The following is a 23313-nucleotide window of genomic DNA, read 5'->3' as shown; positions in this document are numbered from 1 at the left end:
TTTGCTTTGGTAATTGAAAAGAGAAGAAAACAAAAACAGGTCAAAGCTAAAACAAGACAACAAGAGCAATGGGATTAGGATAGAGATGTCAGCGAGTTGGCTCGCACCAACGCGAACTCTCATATGCAATTGTCAACATGTGCGGGATGAAAATAGCAAATATATTTCCTTCCTTTTTTCTCGCATGCAACGCGAAGTTCGAAATTTGTAGGGTTGCGTCAAAAGTCTTTTGGCCGTATTGCCAACTGCTTGAATTGTGGTTATTGTTGGTTTTTGAACATGATATCCGCGATAGCATGTAGCCGAGGTGATATCCGTTGACAGCTCGATTGTATGCAGGGATACCAAATGTGCAGATTTGTCTGCAAAACGCAGATTTTTGGAGTCCGTGTGCAAATTTTGAGTGATTTGCAGATATTTGCAGTTTTTCTACGATTTCTGCAGATTTTTGTCAGAGTCTCCTTATATTTGAGCAGATTTTCTTAAAATCTGTGCAGATTTTTACAGACTTTTGCCCGCGTGAGCGAAATTTTTTCAGATCACGGGTAGATTTTTTTCAGATTTCGAGCACATTTTTTCGGTTTTTCGAGCAGTTGCAGACATTTTTCAAAAACATCTGGCATCTCTGATTGTATGGGATAGGGATGTAACGGATATCCGCATCCGCATCCGCAAATGCGGAACATCCGCATGAAAATTGACATCCGCATCAACATCTGCATCCGTAATCACATATCCGCATCCGCATCCGTATCATACCATGCGGATATTGAAAATAAATATCGCTTCATAAAATATTGCAGAAAAATTTTCCTTGGTGTATTTACTGCTCGCCCAAATAACTTTTGCACTGGGGAGGGGCATGGTTATGTGAAAAAAGCAAAATATAACACAAGGGATGCTACGGATATCCGCATCTGCATCCGCAAATGTGGAACATCCGCATCCGCATCCGCATGAAAATTTACATCCGCTTCAACATCTGCATCCGTAATCACATATCCGCATCCGCATCCGCATCTGCGAATTTCTGAAAAATCACATCCGTAACGCTAATTAGCGACGCTAAAATTCAGTTAGCGATTTAGCGATTTCGCTAACTTTTGACCTGGTTAGCGAAACTGTTAGCGTCGCAAAAATTTTGGCCTTCGAAGCGCTAATCGCTAATTCGCTAAATTTTGTGGAGAAGCGACAATAGAAATATTTAGAAAAACTGTGAATTGCTGATGGCTCTTGTCAGTTTTTTTACCCTAGAATGGAGTTCCAGTTATCGTACAAGCCACAGGAGCATTTTGAAAAACAAGCAAAAGGTCTAGATTGAATTTTTGGCACACCAAGAACTTTGATGAATTGCAATGCGCTTGAAATTATGACAACTTTGGTTCTATTTTTTCGATTCAGATAATCATTCCTAAGAGTATCTATTTTCAATGCAAGCTAAATAACTTTTGTTATTCTTGTTTTTACAAAATCAAATATGAATACCGTTTCGTGAACCTCTTACTGTAAATAGCTTTAAAAAGTAATTGTTTTCGTTTATTTAACCAAAACAGATCAAAGTGGTCCAAATCTTACAAAACATGAGCAATAAATATAGCGATATGACTATTTACATATTAAAAAGTTAGCGATTAGCGAAAGTTCTGCTAATGTGGGTTTAGCGTTTAGCGATTATCGAGCTAAATTTTCCGGTTAGCGACTTAGCGATTAGCGTCGCTAAATTTTCGGTTAGCGGTGCCCACCACTGATGGATGGTGATATGCCTCGATAGCACCAGAGTCTATGTTTATGATAAGAGTCCCGTAAAGATAAAACCAAAGGAACCAAATCAGTGTCAAACGAGGGTACCAATCGAGCAATGTAAATAAACAAGGTGATAATGTTAGGAGTGGATGAAAAGTGTTGTAATTGTTTGAGCGTAATAAAGAATATGTGTTTTTCCGAAATTTTACTTACACCTTTTCAATCCAACATTAAACCTGTACACTGGTTCATTCAAATTTAACAAAACATTACCGGTGTAATCTTTCAAAACTGTGCACCTTGTGAAGAATTTCAAAAAATGATATTCGCTTATGTTTGGTGAAAAACAGAACTGTATAGTTCTTGGCAACAAACGGCACAAAAATTGTGTTGCCGAAACGATAGATTTTCTCTTCGCGCGACTCTATATGCACATAGACTCTGGATAGCACGAATCGCCTGATATCAGGTGATATGCGGTCTAGTGTGAACGGGGTATCAGATATGAAATGTTTCATCTATTAGCACAAAAGTAAGTGGAATCCACTTTGCAGTAACGTGTCGATTTTTTATAGTGTAAGCTGTTGCGTTGTTTTCACCTATTTCTATGCATATTATTTACCTAAACCAGTAAAAACATTCAGGTTTACGTAAATTGACGTTGTTTTTACATGTTCACTTGGTAATATTTTCTTTGTATGTATGCGCGCGTCAAACACATTGTTTTATGAAACAATCATTTTCATCATATTCACATCAGCGCCAACTACATGTCAGACAAAGTTTTTTATTTTCTCATGAAGATCAATTTCCAAATCGCATTTGCTTTCCTGATATCGATACAGTATCGTACAATGCTAAATTCCGCTGACTCTGGCTTCAAACAGGCTTCACAGACGTCAACTCGTTCATTCGGGTTTCCGTTCTAGTGAAAGTAACACCTGGCTAAAAGTAAGTAATAATAAAATTATGTCTATTTGAGTTTTAGACATTAAATCAAATTTTACTTGCTTCCTAAATCTATTCTGCTTAAAATAAGATTATTACTAATAATAATATGGTTGCTGATTTATTTTTTTTCTACGCCATTTGCAATGTGATATATTGATATATGCCATACTTAAGTTTTGTTTCACGTGTTCTGTTTTCTCTATTAAACTCGTTTCATTATTCTTTTGTAATTGTCTATAACTAATTTTTAATTTTGCGTTTAAATTAAACATTAAACCATGTGTCGAAAAAATGTCAACGTAACCTCATTCGTTTCTCAGAATGGCGGACGCAGCTCCAGCCCGTGGTGGATTTAGAGGAGGATTTGGTGGGCGCGGTGGTCGTGGACGAGGTGGAGGTCGAGGACGTGGTCGGGGCCGTGGACGCGGTCGTGGTGGCAAGGAAGACTCCAAGGAATGGGTTCCGGTTACCAAGCTGGGCCGTCTAGTGCGTGATGGTAAAATCCGCACGCTGGAGGAAATTTACTTGTATTCACTACCGATCAAAGAGTTCGAGATTATCGACTTTTTCCTGAGCCGCTCGCTGAAGGATGAAGTGCTCAAAATCATGCCCGTCCAGAAGCAAACTCGTGCCGGACAGCGTACTCGCTTCAAGGCCTTTGTAGCTATCGGTGATAGCAATGGACACATCGGACTAGGCGTCAAGTGTAGCAAGGAAGTTGCTACAGCCATCCGAGGTGCAATTATCTTGGCCAAGTTGTCCGTCGTCCCGGTGCGTCGAGGCTATTGGGGTAACAAAATCGGCAAACCCCACACCGTTCCATGCAAGGTAAAGAAATGTCTCGAGCTTTTTTAAATAACAATTTTTACGATGATGAGAAATTTTATAAACTTATGCGGTTTTCACGGATGGTGGCTGCATACCACTGCCATGACGTTCTAGTACGTCTGATTTCGTTCTAATCATAGTAATAACTTTAAAAAAGACCGACCTATTCTAACTGCATTCAATTGATCGTTTATTTTCAGGTAAGCGGTAAGTGCGGTTCCGTTTTGGTTCGTTTGATTCCTGCACCTCGTGGTACTGGCATTGTATCTGCTCCAGTTCCCAAGAAACTGCTGCAAATGGCCGGTATTGAGGATTGTTATACGATGACTCGTGGATCTACCACGACGCTAGGTAACTTTGCTAAAGCGACCTATGCCGCCATCGCAAAGACGTACGCTTTCCTCACACCGGACCTGTGGAAGGACCTACCGTTGCTCAAGACCCCGTACCAAATGTACGCTGACTTCTTGGAAAAAACCAGCAAAACCGGACAGCGCATCATTGAGCTGTAAGATAGTATTCTTGCTTTTCGAAGCGAAGGTTACCTGCGTTTAGATTCAGGTACAGGAGAAAATAAAATGAGTTCGTCTTACCTTCAGACGAGAGCACACCGAGAAAAAAAACATGACTGCGCTATATTCCGAAAATCTCCCTCTTAGGATCTGTTTTCCGCATTTACAATCTTATAATTGTTGACCGTACATTTGTAATTCATTTGGTTGAAATAAGACTAAATTCTGAGAGAACTCCACTACAATTTTTCGCTAGTTTATTGTAAAATAACGATCTGGAAATGCAATTGTATTTATTCGATAACTGCGAAAAAAAATAGCACGCTTCGTCCTGATTGATCTCAGCGCGAACGAAACCTAGTAGCTTTCTCATTTTGTATCAAATTTTCTTGGTTGTCCAATTGATTTAACCTGCGGTATCGAGAACATCAAAGCTGTGTAATGAGGAGCTAATGCAAGTAATAAAATTCGTTTGGAATAATTATCAACGATGCCCAGAGAGGTAAAAAACATTTTTAGCAGTTTAACTTGGGTTTGATATATGGGCCGTATTATAGAAGCTTCGACGAGCAAATGAGAGAGTTGGTTTCGAAAAATGTTCTTTACAGAATGTCCTATCTTCGGCTGTGGCGGAGTGTGGTAGCATGGAGGCTGTGTCTATCAATAACGGGACAGAACTTCTCGTGTCCAACCAGTGCATTGATGTTCCAGTGAACGTGTGATTTTTTTTATGCATATAAAATAAAAGCTGAGTTTCATCCACAGTTTACTCACCATGTCCTTATTTATACAGTTGAAAAAAGAACAAATTCGGATGGGATGAACACAGAAAAGACAGCCACACAAAATGGTTTTCTTTTAATTCTATTTTACTGGGAATGTTCTCTGTACGAGTGCAATTGGATGATAGAATATTGTTTATTCTTATCCTAATATATAGAATTTGCCTTTTTAATATGGAAAATGTGCATATAGATCTTGTAGTTTAATGTCGCATAAATTTCATTGCTGTTTAAATGATGACACACTACGTGGACTGAGCCCAATTCCAAGCGGAAGAGCTAAAGCGAAGCGGAGGAAAGTCCATTGATTTGGCATTATTCTTCCCTCGAAGTAGATTTTTGGTTAGAAAGCAATGGACACTTTCCAAATAAATAATAAAAGAAAGTAAGTGCACGCTTAGCATGCAAACAATGTCGTCAAAAGACAAATAATAGATCAAACTAAATCGAGGAAAAAAATCGTTAAATATCGTGCAATTAACAATGGCCATTAATAATACATTTTATACGCCGTGTATACTTTTGTTAAAAACCCATATTCGGCTCAAAGAAACTGTCTGGCTCTGAACGCACTATTTACAATTCTAAAACCTTTGATCAGCTACGCCTGACTTAATGAGAGTGAACCAAGAAGCTACCTATCGTTTTGTGCTATGGAATAAAACACGTTTAGCACTTTGCGTAACATTGTGCCAGGATTAATAGTTGTCATCATAAAATAGCATCACATCGCGTTTCGCTAGTTTCGATCGAAATGGACAAAAAGCATCCGTTCAATAGAGCAAAATATAGCCCCCAGTTTAGTAACGTTTCGAGCATTAGATGTTTAACTACTTTTATTGTGAATTGCCATCTAACTGACAAAGCAGTTACAATCTAGTCTGTCTAAAACTGGCCTGTTAATTGTTTACGTCGCACTGCAAAAGGGAAACGAATGTGATTAAATAATTACAAAATAAATCTCGCTAGAATGCTAGAGTATATGCTGCAGAGAAACGACTATATAATTTTATATATAATATTCTCCTTAACTCAATCTGGTTAGAACCATACAGATGGAAAAATAGTTTTTGCACAAAGCCAATCATAGCGTAACTTCAACTATTTCTCAAATGTTCAACGTACTTAAAAGCTGACAAAATGTCAAAACCTATCATCTCGTACAACCGATCCTGCCGAGAGCCTCCAGAAAAATATCGCCCTATCTCACGTTCGCAGTCCCTTTTTATGCTCACTCAGTCGCACTCGTAAACTAAAATCTACCTTTTAAGAGAATAAGCAAAACCGTAGCAGAAATTGATGTATGATTTCACTTATTTTCCTACTGTGCAACAGCGGCAACGGTTCGGTATGCCTCTTCCAACGCAGTTTTCTGTTCCGCCGTCAACTGATTTATGCACGCCTGGAAAATATCCGGACTGGCTTCGATCTGTTTGATGATGGCCAACATTCGTGTCGATTCCGGGTGACCAACAGACATCGCCTCTCGATAGAATGCTTCAGCGAAGATGGACACAATCCGAGGCAGATTAGAATTGTTATCACCCAACACCACCGGATGGTTCGCCTGAATCAGATCACACAGATATCCGTAGACGTGAATTGCCTCATCGTCGTCCTCCACAACGGGCAGCCAGGAGAACCTGCGGAAATTAGGGACGACAAAAAATTATGTAACTGCAGTCGTACGGGAACAACTAATAATTGATTTTTCTGAGTACTCAGAAAAGGTTAAGCCAACGAATTTCCCCAAAAACGGCCTTTGCCCTGTAAGACTTGTTCATTTAAATTTCATCATGTTTTAGGCTACCATAATTCCTTGCTCACAGAATAGCGAAACAACAATTAACTCACCATAGAGCGATGATTTCATCCGGATTCGTGATGGCTTTATTGTTATACTTCAGTATCTTGGTTACAGCTGAGATAGCGTTTTCTGTCGGATTTACATTTTCTGGTTCACGACTGCCCGGCATCATGATGATCTCCACTAGCAATTGGATGGCTTGGGCGCATGTCATTGAAAACTGATCACCGCCAAACTGAAAATGTCAACGACGAGTATTTTAACACATACATCGGACCAAAAAATAACTGTTTAAAATATTAACCTGTGCCAACACTCCACATCCGTAGACCGCTGCTTGTCGTACTTCCGGTTGCTTGTCCTTGATGTATTCCAGCATCGGTTGTAGGAAGTATGCCTGATATTGCGCACACATTGGTCCACTGTATTCTGCAACGGCACAACGAGACAACTGTTAAAAAACTATCGATATTGGTTCATTGTTAGTAAAACTTTACTCTCTATCGGAATCGACTTTCTATATTCAAGCAAAAAATGTGTAATTGGGCGTGGTAGATTAATAACGTAAAATAATGTAAATTTCTTGAAATGGAGGTTTTATTTATATTAACCCGAGTCAGCCCAATTTTCCCCGTAAATACAAAACTAAGCTAACTTGATGTCATTTTCTGTGTCTGCGATCATAAAAATATTGTTAAATGATAAAAATGTCTGAGTTTCGGCATCATTGGGTTGAATTGAAAGTTTAAATATGAATCGAATACTAATATTCAGAACAACATTCCAATATGTATTTCACAATGGGGTTGAATAAATAACGACTGGAAACAATTGCCATCAATCACGTTTTTAGTACTCGCAGCACAAAAAGTGTTTCGAGGAAATAAAGAAAACCTGCAATTGTCTATTTTATGCATTTATCCAGAACCAGTTTCAGTAGATCAACCGTGCTACCTCAGATACAGCTTTACTGCTATATAGATAATAACCCCCGAAAAAACACACAATGCAACTCATTTGAGCGAAACCGATAAAATATAAGAGAGAAAACAAGAAACATACCTGTATCCATGTATCGCAAATTGCATTCGGCGCCGACAAAAAATCACCAATGCAGGTAACGATGAGTCACCGAGTGATGAGGTGAAACGTGCATTTGATGTGGTTAGGAGAGTGCAAAAAAAATGAAATTTGTAAAATAGAAAAAATGCATTATAAACTTTCATTCGTTGATTATTCGATGCTACATTTGCAGCACATTTGGCGTCAGAAAAGGTTAAGCCATCTTATTCAAAGAGTGTCGTAATCAGGTCGTCATACATAGAATACGTCATCATTTAAAAAATCGAGAATAAAAATTTCTGAAAGAGAAAAACATATAACTTACCAATCAGATCGTCAAATATACACAATCCCCATTGTCGGTCAGCCCACGCCTTCGTCGGATCCAACAGTTTAACAAAGTGTGGTACAACTCGCTGGAAAAAGGGTAAAAATCCATCCTTGTAGGTTAGGAACAGCGCATGAATAATGTCGGATATTCTCGACAAAAGATAGATGTCTGCGTCGTCTTCCTCCGCCAGTTGCTCTTCAACGCCATCATCGTAGTCTTCTTCTTTGCGAGCTAGGGCGCGCTTTTCCTCCTTTTGGAAATGTTGATTCATGAACTTATCGATAAGCTTAAGCACTTCATCCATTGCTTCCGTCGATAGACATGCAGCTCCGAGCGTTTCGATACACTTAGCAAGCGAATGCAAAAGTTCGGCTTGCACGTCGGGCTCTGGCTCGGAATCGATTGCCTTCAGAAGTTCCGGACAAATGTAAAGCCACATTCCTTCCAAATAGGTCGGTCCCTTAATTTTAGCGCAATCCAAAAGATACGGTAAAGATTCGGCCGCCGCAGTGCGAACGCCATCGTGGAAATAAAACTTCAACATCGGAACCATCAGACGAACGACCTCTTCAGCATAGTTGGCAAATCCATCCTTCAACTCACGTGCATAGCAGACCAACATTTCACAAGCCGAAGCCTTATCTTCTAGACCAGCTGTGCGGATTCCAAAGTTTTGCTGTTCACCCAAATTGACAAATTGCCAGTCGTTATCGCTTTCTACGTCCTGCACTTCATCGTTATCCAACAAAGCAACTTCCGGCTTCATTGATGCTGTCCTCATAACCGGACCCATTACCAGCGGTAAATACTGCTCAAATTGTTTACCGAGAATCTTGCAAATGCGTGCCCAAGCCGAAATTAAATACGAAGTCTGCGGATCGTCGTCCGGCAAGTCACCCTCGGTGTGGGTCTTCAGCAGCATATCCATCACATCGGACGCATCAGACATAAATTTCTCCGCTCCAACAGCAAGGCCGATCAACGACACACATTCAATAGTCTTTCCTCGCAGCAATCGCAGCTCTTCGGTGTTTCCATTCTGAATGATGTATTTTAGGCAAGGCATCAATCGGTCGTAGTACCCAACGAAGTCCTTCTCTGTGGTGTCGGCTACCGAAGCAATAGTGGTAACCACCTGCTCCAATACCAACTTAGTACCTTTTTCTACTAATTCCTTGAATTTGGTGGTCAAAATCGCTTCAAGCTTAGCCATGATACCTAATATGAAGAAAACAAACTATTGATTAATTGACTCAAAATAATTTACTGCATTGAATGTTCTTCGCAAATCGCGTTCAAATGCTAATCTTAAAAATATTTAAACCTCTCTTCGGCGAAGTAAATCTATTTTATGTGTGACAATAGGCTTGGTAATGCTCTTTGGTATTGTGAAGAACTCCGTTTGCGTCACACACTCCAAATTATGAACAATAACTAATCAAATATTGAACTTACCATCCAAATACCGTGTAAGGATGTTTTTCGGACAATCTTCGCTAAAGTTAACCAGCGCCGCGCCAGCGTGCGCTTGCACACGTGGGTTCTGTACATCATCCAGTAAGCTCAATAACCCGGGAATAACCTGCTCGTGGAACTTCTTTTCGAAAACTGGTGCAAAATCGGTGGCCATTTGTCCGATCGCATTGCAGGCAGCATAACGTACCCTAGGATGCGGATCCATCAAGAACTTCAGAACACCTTGCATGATATTTTCCAGCATAGTTTCCATCTGCTTGTGGCAACCCTCACCAGCTGCCGAAATTGCCATCAATGCAGCATGTCGTTGCTTCCAGTCAGGATTGTTGAGCATGTTGGGAATATTACCAACGATATGAGGCAATACCGCTTTTCCACCAAGACCGCATGCGAGCCTGTCTAGGGCAGACTCAGCGATCACATTATTATCGCTCGTGTCATCTTCGCAGATTTCATCCGACACGGACCACTCCTCGTCATCTTCCAAATCGGTCATCATCTGCAGCACCAGCGGAATTAGTGAAGCAACATATTTTTCCGCCCGTTTGCGAACCATTGCTGGAGCGTTCTCCGATAGCGACACCATTACTTCGAGTGCCAGGTGACGCCAACTGTCCTCTACTTCTGGGCTACTGAAAACCTTCATGCACATTTCGAAAATCGGTTCCAGTTGCGGTCGCAAAAACTTTGGAACACTCTCAGCCATATCTATCAACAACTTTATTAGTGTTTGGTCATCTTGTTGATCGATACTCTCAGCCGTAATCATGATAACACGAGGTAACAGATCGTTAAATTGTCGTTGGACGTCATCTTCCTTATCATGCAACAGAATAAAGGCACCAACAGCTCGAACTGCCTGAAAACGAACCTCTGGATCAGATGACGGATCCAAATATTTAATCAGCATTTGTTTGATCAATTGCAGATGTTGCGCCTGCTGGTTGCCGAAAATTCCAGGGACTGAAGAAAAAATTCTGAGTGCGGATTCCTGCATTTGTACGCTTGGAGCACTAGCGCACTGGAATAGAAACTGAAGGAATTCCGGCCACTGGTTGTTGCCATCGTCATCAATTAGATTGCGTGCCACTTCAGCTACCACCTCACAAATCTTCCGCCGCAAGCTGGGACTTTCGTTTTGTTGCAGGGTAAGCAGTACCTGCTGCTTTAGCTGTTCTTTCGACTCCGGTGGCAGAGGATTGTAAAACTCCTGGAACTCAGCGGAGAATAATCTCCTCAAGAGGACAGCTGCCATCATCCGAGCTTCTTCGGACATTTGCGGATTTTGGATAGCTCCAAGTAGATGTGTCACTTTGCCCTCGCATGGTATGTTGTTGTATGCTTCCTGTGAAATCAAATTAATGGAAATTATCAATAAAAATATGTATGACAAAACCTCTTCCAGCGGTAGTTTGCAGCTCTTCATTACTTGAAGTATAGATTCAATTTTTCAAACATGCAAAAAATAACTTTTGCCTAGGTATTTCTTGTAAATATTTTACAACCCTGTTCAAATTTTTCTCACTGATGTCACTGTACAGTCATGTGAAAACTAATTCGATATCTAATTTGTAATTATGTAAATTACAATTTGAAATATAGGATAGGAAAATATAGTCATAATCGTATGTGCCTTTCTTTTCAAACATACAATGAAAAGAATTAGGGCATCTTAATTCACTAAATGCTTATGATTAGGCATTTCCAGTATGTTTGTTATCTTAATCTTTACGTTTTCCTTCTTTAATGCATTTCAGGTTGCGAAGAAAATTCATAGTGAACTTGAACCCATTTGCGAAAATCGTATTTACGTAGTTAACCAAGCAAATTTCGAGTTATCTCAGCGAAAAAAAAATCCAAGTTCGAAACAAGCACAAACTTTTCGCTACCGGAATAAGCCAATTTTAATCAGATTTCCGATTAATTATGTTCCTCACTTTTTTCACGGTCACACACGCAGCAAGAGCTGAATCACAATTTTCACTTGTATGCGGTTCCTCTTTTCTCCATTCCGGAAACTTGCTAATGGTGTGCTCGGATGAGCCAATTAGAAAAAACAGTCGGAACGGTCACTTCATATTCCTTAATTTTTAACTATTATCACAAAAAACACAAAAATGAGAAAAAAAAATATTTTCTCTAGAAAACACGTTGTCGCCACGAACAAGCAACAATGAATCGACTTCAAAAAAGCAAAACCACTTCCGCAACCAAACCCGTAGCCCTGGCCAATTTCCACTGTAACACACACCGGAAATCTTCTAGCACCAGAAAAACGTACCTCCGCTTGCGTTCGAACATCGTTGTCGGTCGAGAGCAGGGAATTTAGCAGCTGGTGAAATTGAGCCTGATCCGCAGCCATTACTTCGCATTTACAAAAGAGAACCACAAACTGACGGAACGTTCAAGGATTGAATACCGCGCGACGCAAGGAAAAAGCAAGCAGCTGGTGTTGCGGTGTGTAGAGTGCAGTGCGAACGGAGCAGAACGTCATAGGTAGGCGCGGACACGAGTCAGAAAAGGCGCCGAATAGTGGCGGCTGGGGCGGCTGGCTTAATGCGATCTCTGTCACATGGATTGCGCTTGCCAGATGAAATCCGGTTTGACAGCAAGGCGGCTCAAAATTTTACTGTCAGGGATGCCAAGTGGTCTTTTTAAATTAAATGTCTTCATTCCACTGGGTCACTGCAACAGGGGGGATCTATCTGTCAAAAATCGTGTAACCAACATATTCGGCAACATGGTGTTTGTTTTGGTTTTTGTTCCTTTTGGTCATGAAATTGATCGATGTGAAATATTATAGAAATGGAATGTTTTCCATCGAAACTCGAGAAACCGCGGAAAACTTTCATGAATGTTGTTTAGCTATTCACAATTTTCCCCCATTATTGTTCATAGTTACAAACGTCATGGACCAACAAACGTCATGGACCAACAAACAACAATTGATTCAACATAAAATTTCCCGAAATGTGCCACTGTAATATTTTCTAATAGTTTTGAATGTATTATAGTCGCAAAACTTTTTCAATTTAATCAAATAACATTAAAACTGCATTGTACTGTGCGAGAAATTATCATACAAAATGACATCGCTGGAAATCTTCGCGTCGCTGGACTCACCAGCGAATTGCAGAGTAGTGCTGCAGCGACAATAAAAAAGTGCTGTATATAGCACTCGATGCACGTTCAACTGGGGATAGTAAAATGTTCGTAATTGAACTACAAAAATATCCGAATAAGTTTTATTCTCTACACCTCATTAGTTAATTAGAGTCTTTTTATTTGTTTCTTAGGTTTTCGTTGGTCTTGATCGAGCAAAGAATATAATATTCATCATCAAAGGCATGTACGATTTATTGCCATCAGCGATGGGCACCATTTCGCATATTTTTAGATCGGTTAGTGAACATGATACGACAACATAGTACGGGTTTGTTGAATTTCGCATGCTTTTGGCGATTTGATGTATTTATCACAACAATGCCATGATATATAAAATAAAAGTCGTGAGACAACTATGTCTATAAAGCTCAATTTTGAAGATGCAGGAGACAGACATAGAAACGATGCGCTGTACACTTTGGCGGTACTGGAAAACATTTATGTTATCTCAGGAAACAAATTTTCAAAAAAAAATGACTCTGAAGTATAGGAATTCTCGAGCTGGAACCAACAAATGTTATGGGGGAAACTAGGCCTTCGAATTTCGTTTAGCGGTAGGGCTCAGAAGCTTCGGTTTTTGAAAAATGTCCTCACGGGTAAAAATAAATTAAAGCTGATAGAGTTTCCCAGCTGGAAAATATATAAATATATAATTTTTAATACAAAAGATCAAAATAATGATCGCAGTGGTCCGTTTATTGCATCTCTAAGAAATTTGGCATCACAAAGTATAACTTTACCCGCACGACTTCCCGATGTCCGATTGTGCTGAAATTTAGAATAGTGACTTCTTTCGAGAAGACGAAACTTTTGAGCCGTACCTCTAAATCTCTGAACGAAATTCAGAGGTTTTTTCCTGTATATCTCATTGATACATTTTTTTGTTGAGGTTTTAACCGGTGGTCATTCACCACCCGAAAAAAATAACATCAAAAAAACCTTGAAAGTTGCTGTAATTGTACATAGTTTTACCATGATTTAACTATGATTTTCATTGTAAATACATCAATTTCACATTAAACATCATTGTCCAAAACAATAAAAAACATTGTTTTTGCCATTTTTACCATGAAAAAGGGGGGTTGTTATGTACCTTAACAGCATTTTTTCAGGCACTTTTCCCATACATTTAGAAGCCACTGACAATGTTTTTCACTGACAATGTTTTTTCAAATTATTGTCGACGGTTGTGCATTTACTGTTCTCACTGCAAAATACATCGTAAACTTTTTTTTCGGGCAGCCATTGAAAACTATGTTATATTGCATACTGTTTAAGCAACGTCAAATAATGGATTATAAGTAGTTTATTCGCAAAACATTCTGATTGCAAACCATATCAATGCGGCTCTGCTGCATAGTCGAGGGCAAGGAATCAAGGCTATTCAATTTCAATCGAAGTAAATTAAGAGTGCATACGCTTTAAAAAACAAGTTCTTGAGTCGCATTTCTATCGGTGATGTCTGAGATTGTCATTTTCGGTTGTCAGTTGCGGTTGTCAGTTGGAGCGCAAAATTTTAATTTTTCTCTGAAATCAAATATATGAAGACTTCAAACTGACGTAAGCAGAGTTGTCAAAAGGGTGGGTAATTTATTACGAACTTTGCATTATAGCGTCCGACATTAGGACGCGTAAAAAGCTGGATTCACTACGGCACTACACACTTAACTGCATAATGTTTTCTCGGTAAAGTAAAATACGGAACTACTTGAAAACATTTTCGTTTACCGTTGTTCCGTAACAAAATTACTGAGAAATCGGAAACCGAATGTGTTTACCGGAATACCGTAAATTTGTTTGACGAAAAAATCTGTAAAACAGCAAAATTCCGAGTTCAGTAAACTAAAATACCGAATCTCGGAAGCTTGACATCATTTAACCGAGATCTCGTTGAACCAAAAAGCTCTTACCGAGATTCCGAAAAATAGAACTGTCAAAATAACGGAAGCTCCACTATCAGCAGGGATACCAGGTGTGCAGATTTGTCTGCAAAACGTAGATTTTTAAAGCCCGTGTGCAGATTTTTGTTGATTTGCAGATATTTGCAGACTTTCTATATTTTATATATTTTGTGCAGATTTTTGTCAGAGTCTCCTTATATTTACACAGATTATCTCAAAATGTGTGCAGATTTTTGCAGACTTTTGCCTTCGCGAACGAATTTTTTTCGAATCACGAATAGATTTTTTTCAGATTTCGAGTAGATTTTTCCGGTTTTTCGAGCAGTCGCAGACATTTTTCAAAAACTTCTGGCATCTCTGACTATCAGTTTTGTTCGTGTTACGGTTTAGATGTAAAAGGAACAGGTTTCGCGGGTAATTATCATTCCGGAAAAATCTGTAATATTCAGATTAACCTAAAATGAGTATGAATACAATATTATTTCTCAGATCTTGTTTGTGTTTATTGCAAATATAATACTAAAAGAAAACAATTAACTATTTCCTTACTCAATTTTGTAGCTTAACGACTCGCTTCGCAGGATGGAAGTTGCAGTGATAGATGTTGTTTAATTTCCAGGAAGCAACACAACACTCCTGTTTCTACCAATGCTGTAATAAGTTGAATCATTTGACAAAATATTTAATAAAATTATACGGATAATAAATCGTTTTCATCATTTCCTGGATTTATCTGAGAAATCGCAAAATGCGTACTTCAGTGAAATTTTCGTAATAATTCGACAGTTAAATTTTCCGAGTCCCGGTAAAATATTACCGAGAATTTCGTTAAAGTTTGACAAGTTGTCAATTGTTGCTTCTACAGAATCTCGGTATTTTGATGTATTACCGAGATTTTTACTGAGATCTCAGCCTGTTGAAATCTCGGTAATTCATTTTACCGTACTCGGTGATATTATCTAAGTGTGTACGTAATAATTAGTAATATTTAATTATTATTTTTCTTAGATCTCCTCGACTTTAAATAAAAAAATGCATTTCTCGCGTAATTTTTCAGAAGGACCTATCTAACATTGAGAGACTCTCTTTGTTTACTTTCTCTTTGATCAATAACTATGTTATATTTTCCATATTTCCTAACACTCAATGCATAGTAAGCAAGACAGTATTACTATCTCTCGATTAAGGGGAAGAAAGCTTGGAAAATATTTATAATGACGACGTAATTAACGAAACAAAGTGAGAGAGGAGAGAATGTCTCATTGTTACTTAGGTCCTTTTGAAAATTACGCAAGATTTTTTTAAATTTTCATTAAGGGATCATTCATATAATACATAACGCGCTGAATACCCCCCAGCAAAGCGTTACACTGCGTGTGGCAAACATGTAAAATTGCATTACGTGAGGGTGAGTGTGTATTGAAAATTGCCAAATTCTGCGTTATTATTATGAAAAACACGGTATTTTTACTGTAAGCTTGTAAACGATTGTTGTCATTACCATATTTTAACTACGTTTTTTGTTGTTGAATCTACCAACGACAATAATTTTACCATGAAAAACATTGTCAGTGACTTCTAAATGTATGGGAAGAATGCCTGAAAAAGGTTTTTAATATTTTTTTTATGTTATTTTTTTCGGGAGATGTGAAGAGATATTTTAATTTAGAAAACATTAGAGCTCGCGGAAAGAAGTGGAAGCCTAAGACCAATAACATAGTAAGCGCGAATAGCGTCGCGGAGCGATTTGCCTTGCCGTAGGTTAGTGTACTGCCACATTCCTCCCCAATAGGCCGCAGGACGTATCAAAAATTTCAACAAGGATGGCGGCCGTTACAAAAAGAAAAATTGTTGTCGCGTCTTGTCTTTGGGTAAGAAAGGGGTCCTGCATACAGAGTACCAGTATATTACTAGAGTAGTGCCAGGTCATGCAAAGTAACACTGGTAACATTGAACATCTTTCATTTTACTCCTCACGAGTTTCAAAGGTTGTTTGCTAGATTAGAATGACACTGACAGATAATTTTTATTCCAATTTGGCTGTGTCGCCACCAGGCATCGAAATGGTCACAGTAAAACCACTTTTAGCTGCGATAATCGTCTTCTTTCCTCTGCTCTGACGGTGGCGGGGCTCGTTGTTTAAATACATTCTTAAACAAACATGTCAAACGAATACTCGCCATCACGACGTTTTTTCCCTCAAATGTATTTCGATATTTTTTCTACAAATGAGAATTGCGCACATTGTGTACGGAAATTTTGGTAATTACCAAGGGGCTAGACACTTTTATTTTTATAAAAAAATTTGTTTTAAGACCAAATATCAAAATTCTAAGAGTTTGTTCCCATATAAGCATCTTCTTACCTATCTTGAAAAAAACACAATGCGCCAATATCTAAAAGTGGTAGTCAAATTATATTTTATATTGAGTAAAAAGTCTCAGAAATCGATTGGTAGGTGTCTTCAATTTTCAGTTTTATTTGTATATTTGCCAGATTGTTTTTCACTGAAGCTCCGATTGGTTTTCGGAAATATTTCTTTATTTTTATTTTTATAAAAAAAGGTTTATTATCCTAATTTTTTATCCTGAAGACAGCAATATTAGCAATACTCAGAGGGAGAGATATGCGAAGAGAATGTTGTGAGCCAAACGAACATGTCAAAATCCGAGCCAAACGAACAAGAAAGCTAACACATTGAGAGGTATTGCAATGAGTTACAATAAAGAATATTTTTATTTTCACTCGTTTTTCGTGTTCTATTACTAAACAAAAAATTGGGAATGCTCTAAAATTGCTTTACCACAGTGATTTTTAACTTTTGGTTCACAAACCTTTTGTATGGTCAACAAAATTATGATCAATTATGGTGAAGGAATATAAAATCAAAGATGACTAGAACAAGATACCTAACTCTTGCCGAATTCATCGGACATGATTGTCGCTGCTCGTGAGCAAAAGTCGAACTAATTTATACACTGTTAATATAATGTTGTAACCTGTGCGGTTACAATTTTAGCAGCGAGTGGAAAATTTACTTAATTATGTGTAACGCTGCAAGAGCGTGTATGCGTAAAAATAACCCTAACTTTGGGTACTGCTGCGAGAGTGTATAAGTGAAAATTACCCGCATTTGGGCACTCCCGCAGCAGCGTGTACTTGTTATGACAGTTCTCACCACTTGCGCTGAATATCGTTCACGTAAATTCGTTTGAATTCGTTCGTTTTTTCGTTTGTGAACGATATTGTCGCGCCGTTACAAAAAGAAAAATTGTTGTCGCGTCTTGTCTTTGAGTAAGAAAGGGGTCCTGCATACAGAGTACCAGTATATTACTAGAGTAGTGCCAGGTCATGCAAAGTAACACTGGTAACATTGAACATCTTTCATTTTACTCCTCACGAGTTTCAAAGGTTGTTTGCTAGATTAGAATGACACTGACAGATAATTTTTATTCCAATTTGGCTGTGTCGCCACCAGGCATCGAAATGGTCACAGTAAAACCACTTTTAGCTGCGATAATCGTCTTCTTTCCTCTGCTCTGACGGTGGCGGGGCTCGTTGTTTAAATACATTCTTAAACAAACATGTCAAACGAATACTCGCCATCACGACGTTTTTTCCCTCAAATGTATTTCGATATTTTTTCTACAAATGAGAATTGCGCACATTGTGTACGGAAATTTTGGTAATTACCAAGGGGCTAGACACTTTTATTTTTATAAAAAAATTTGTTTTAAGACCAAATATCAAAATTCTAAGAGTTTGTTCCCATATAAGCATCTTCTTACCTATCTTGAAAAAAACACAATGCGCCAATATCTAAAAGTGGTAGTCAAATTATATTTTATATTGAGTAAAAAGTCTCAGAAATCGATTGGTAGGTGTCTTCAATTTTCAGTTTTATTTGTATATTTGCCAGATTGTTTTTCACTGAAGCTCCGATTGGTTTTCGGAAATATTTCTTTATTTTTATTTTTATAAAAAAAGGTTTATTATCCTAATTTTTTATCCTGAAGACAGCAATATTAGCAATACTCAGAGGGAGAGATATGCGAAGAGAATGTTGTGAGCCAAACGAACATGTCAAAATCCGAGCCAAACGAACAAGAAAGCTAACACATTGAGAGGTATTGCAATGAGTTACAATAAAGAATATTTTTATTTTCACTCGTTTTTCGTGTTCTATTACTAAACAAAAAATTGGGAATGCTCTAAAATTGCTTTACCACAGTGATTTTTAACTTTTGGTTCACAAACCTTTTGTATGGTCAACAAAATTATGATCAATTATGGTGAAGGAATATAAAATCAAAGATGACTAGAACAAGATACCTAACTCTTGCCGAATTCATCGGACATGATTGTCGCTGCTCGTGAGCAAAAGTCGAACTAATTTATACACTGTTAATATAATGTTGTAACCTGTGCGGTTACAATTTTAGCAGCGAGTGGAAAATTTACTTAATTATGTGTAACGCTGCAAGAGCGTGTATGCGTAAAAATAACCCTAACTTTGGGTACTGCTGCGAGAGTGTATAAGTGAAAATTACCCGCATTTGGGCACTCCCGCAGCAGCGTGTACTTGTTATGACAGTTCTCACCACTTGCGCTGAATATCGTTCACGTAAATTCGTTTGAATTCGTTCGTTTTTTCGTTTGTGAACGATATTGTCGCGCCGTTACAAAAAGAAAAATTGTTGTCGCGTCTTGTCTTTGAGTAAGAAAGGGGTCCTGCATACAGAGTACCAGTATATTACTAGAGTAGTGCCAGGTCATGCAAAGTAACACTGGTAACATTGAACATCTTTCATTTTACTCCTCACGAGTTTCAAAGGTTGTTTGCTAGATTAGAATGACACTGACAGATAATTTTTATTCCAATTTGGCTGTGTCGCCACCAGGCATCGAAATGGTCACAGTAAAACCACTTTTAGCTGCGATAATCGTCTTCTTTCCTCTGCTCTGACGGTGGCGGGGCTCGTTGTTTAAATACATTCTTAAACAAACATGTCAAACGAATACTCGCCATCACGACGTTTTTTCCCTCAAATGTATTTCGATATTTTTTCTACAAATGAGAATTGCGCACATTGTGTACGGAAATTTTGGTAATTACCAAGGGGCTAGACACTTTTATTTTTATAAAAAAATTTGTTTTAAGACCAAATATCAAAATTCTAAGAGTTTGTTCCCATATAAGCATCTTCTTACCTATCTTGAAAAAAACACAATGCGCCAATATCTAAAAGTGGTAGTCAAATTATATCTTATATTGAGTAAAAAGTCTCAGAAATCGATTGGTAGGTGTCTTCAATTTTCAGTTTTATTTGTATATTTGCCAGATTGTTTTTCACTAAAGCTCCGATTGGTTTTCGGAAATATTTCTTTATTTTTATTTTTATAAAAAAAGGTTTATTATCCTAATTTTTTATCCTGAAGACAGCAATATTAGCAATACTCAGAGGGAGAGATATGCGAAGAGAATGTTGTGAGCCAAACGAACATGTCAAAATCCGAGCCAAACGAACAAGAAAGCTAACACATTGAGAGGTATTGCAATGAGTTACAATAAAGAATATTTTTATTTTCACTCGTTTTTCGTGTTCTATTACTAAACAAAAAATTGGGAATGCTCTAAAATTGCTTTACCACAGTGATTTTTAACTTTTGGTTCACAAACCTTTTGTATGGTCAACAAAATTATGATCAATTATGGTGAAGGAATATAAAATCAAAGATGACTAGAACAAGATACCTAACTCTTGCCGAATTCATCGGACATGATTGTCGCTGCGCGTGAGCAAAAGTCGAACTAATTTATACACTGTTAATATAATGTTGTAACCTGTGCGGTTACAATTTTAGCAGCGAGTGGAAAATTTACTTAATTATGTGTAACGCTGCAAGAGCGTGTATGCGTAAAAATAACCCTAACTTTGGGTACTGCTGCGAGAGTGTATAAGTGAAAATTACCCGCATTTGGGCACTCCCGCAGCAGCGTGTACTTGTTATGACAGTTCTCACCACTTGCGCTGAGTATCGTTCACGTAAATTCGTTTAAATTCGTTCGTTTTTTCGTTTGTGAACGATATTGTCGCGTTTAGTAGGGCCGATAATTTTTATTTTATATTTGTGAATTAATGTTTAGGGTTAGATAGGCCGGAATTTCCCTCTAGCTGCGGAAAAGTGGTGTGCTGAGTGCTGACTAAGACGTCACGGCGGGTTTGTTGTGGTCGGCAACATAGGCAGCCATCGCGGGATGAGGAGTTGAGCTAGTCGAGGGTAAGAGACACACGCGGCGTTCGTTTGTTGTGAAGTGCGTGTTTATAACTGTTGTTTTCGTTACAGTTTGTGTCTCTTGTGAAAATAAAGTGAAGGTTGTTCCACTTTATAAGACCAACGAATGTTGTTCCGTTGGCCCGTAGATCGAGTGCGTGTGTACGACTGTGTTTGGTGTTGGCTCGCTGGTTAGGGTAAGCTAGGTTTTTCGCTACCCCCGGCTTATTACAAAGGAGAGAAAAAAACACAGCCCCGCCGACGACTGCTGCAGGAGCAGCTTGGAAGCAACACCAGACGACCACAATTGGTAATCTTCACCACTGCAGCTAGAGGAAGGACGAATAAACGCGATAAGTCTTTTTTGTTTTATTTATTCGTTTGTTTGTTTTTCTTTCTCGCGTTCTAGCAAGAATCTGAAAGTGTGTAGAGGTACACACTAATAATTGGCGCCAGTGCTGAGAAAAATCACCGCCTAGAAATTCAAACAGACTGATATCAAGCCAACCTTAGCGTCAAATATCTTTTCTATGCACAAACATAAACTGTAGCTAGACAACGGTCGCTAGACAGATCGAAATGTTGATTTTCGATGAACACGTTTGTTGGTATTCATTCCTCAGTCAAACTTCACATTCGTTTATATGTTGTCAAAGTTGAAATTCATTATCATCATCACGGAAATGAGAACGAATATCAGTGTCAGTAACTTGTACTGAATATTTGTATTACGTTGAGCTCAGATGCAATATTCAATATTAAATTTCTGGGATTCGACAAGCAACCGACTGACCTAGACCAGTTCATACGTAATCACAGCAGCCATCATAGCATATAATTCATTAAATTTATTTAAGTTATAACGTTTAATACGTTTATTCTAATAAATGATATTTCTCATAAATAAGTTCAATCATAATCACAAACTTATTATTTGAATTCTTGAACAATTGATCAGCTAAAGCGACCTGTCTATTGGTGATGATTCTTGGTTTCTTCTGTGTAATTTAATTATCTTTGAATAAACCATGCTCATACGCTTCAAAAGAATAACTAGTACGGATATGCCGGATGATATTCCCGACGTCCAAAACGACTTAAGAATGTTTGCATTCCCTCCCAACATCAATTTGACATCGCTCACGTGCAATCAGCGGTAGAGCAACTTCCTGTAGCGTACGCTTCCCTAAAAAAAGGTTTTTAATGTTGAAGCACTTTTTACAACGTTGAAAACATATGGACGATAACCATACCTGCACAAAGCTTTCTAGTTTTGATAATACCCTTATCACGAGAAGAGCTTCCAGTTGGTATTGCTATCCATTTCAGATTATTTTTGAAATAAAAAAAAATGTAACTGCACTTCAAAAAATATCAGTACCTCAAATCGAAATTGATTTTTTTGCCTTTGAGTTTCATTTTCACGGTTGCTATTTTTGAATTGATAGATGAACCAATCCGAATATCTTCTGTTTCTTTTTTTTTTTAATCTCGCTTATTTTACGTCGGTCTAGTTCCGCCACTGTTGTTGTGCCAATCACCGACGCCCAGGGAGGCGACTCCACCCAGGACCCTAACTCACGACCCGTTTATTAACGGACCGGCGCCAACGGCTTTACTTCCTCATGCGATGGAAGGCGTGATCCCAGAGATTTTTCGCCTCAGAAAATCTCCCGGTGTCGGCTAGGATTGAATCTAGACCAGTTTGGTTGGTTGTGAGTGGATCACGCCACCTCACAACCATCGACACCTATGTCGGCGGTGGGATTCGAACCCAGGCGTCGAGCGTGGTTGGCGGAGAGGTTACCAACCACACTAGGCCCCCGCTCATATCTTCTGTTTCGTTCTTGTTGGGTATAATATTCATTTTGAGACGTCAAGTAACGATGAACACTTTTGTTTACATCGCATATCGGATAGTGAAACCGATTGTCATGGTAATATGTATCACCTACACGACGAAAAAGCATAGTTTCAATGTTGTGAAACTCATTTGATAATTTTCACCACTGATTGGCGCACAGCGCAAAAACCACACTGAAAAAAATATTTTTCTTAAAAAAATATTTTTTTTCTTTTCGAGTGTGGGGTACCTCTATCAAAAATTGGATTTTTGCTAGAATTTTTGTTACGCAAGTGGTGAGGTTTCTTCCGCAATGTTGTTCGCGTTCGTATTAAATATTTATATATTGTTGTTGTTTATTAAATATTTATATATACATTTATTTATTATTTTTGTTTTCTGAATCGGTGATTTTGCGCTGGTTTTGGTGGAACTGCCAGACGAGTTGTGGAAAGCTTGAGTCTTTCCCAGTCAAGGTGGTTTCCAACCTTTAAAATTAAATCCGATTTGAAACATTTTTCCAATTCCGCTCAGATTCCTAAAATAAAAGGGAATCGTTAGTGTGTAAATAAAAAAAAAATACAAAGTTTCATACCGTGTCAATATTTAGGCTTTATGCCTTTGAGTTCTTTTTCA

At 38.3% G+C, this 23313-nt stretch overlaps 2 protein-coding genes across 2 annotated transcripts; one reads left to right on the top strand and one right to left on the bottom strand.

The window, feature by feature from the left end:
- The first annotated feature begins 2581 nt into the window (after positions 1–2581).
- Positions 2582–4036, top strand: LOC129727401 (40S ribosomal protein S2). Its single transcript, XM_055685223.1, has 3 exons — positions 2582–2694; positions 3015–3522; positions 3723–4036. The coding sequence occupies exons 2-3, from the start codon at positions 3016–3018 to the stop codon at positions 4032–4034; spliced, it is 819 nt and encodes a 272-aa protein (XP_055541198.1). The 5' UTR covers positions 2582–2694; position 3015; the 3' UTR covers positions 4035–4036.
- An 892-nt stretch (positions 4037–4928) lies between these two features.
- Positions 4929–11972, bottom strand: LOC129729937 (importin-5). Its single transcript, XM_055688866.1, has 6 exons — positions 11774–11972; positions 9472–10837; positions 8011–9234; positions 6928–7052; positions 6671–6858; positions 4929–6459 (listed from the first exon to the last, which is right to left on the bottom strand). The coding sequence occupies exons 1-6, from the start codon at positions 11852–11854 to the stop codon at positions 6138–6140; spliced, it is 3306 nt and encodes a 1101-aa protein (XP_055544841.1). The 5' UTR covers positions 11855–11972; the 3' UTR covers positions 4929–6137.
- Between the last annotated feature and the right edge of the window lie 11341 nt (positions 11973–23313).

This window comes from Wyeomyia smithii, chromosome 3, assembly GCF_029784165.1.
Source record: "Wyeomyia smithii strain HCP4-BCI-WySm-NY-G18 chromosome 3, ASM2978416v1, whole genome shotgun sequence".
NCBI classification, from domain to species: Eukaryota; Metazoa; Arthropoda; class Insecta; order Diptera; family Culicidae; genus Wyeomyia; species Wyeomyia smithii.
This window is presented reverse-complemented; position numbering and strand designations above follow the sequence as displayed.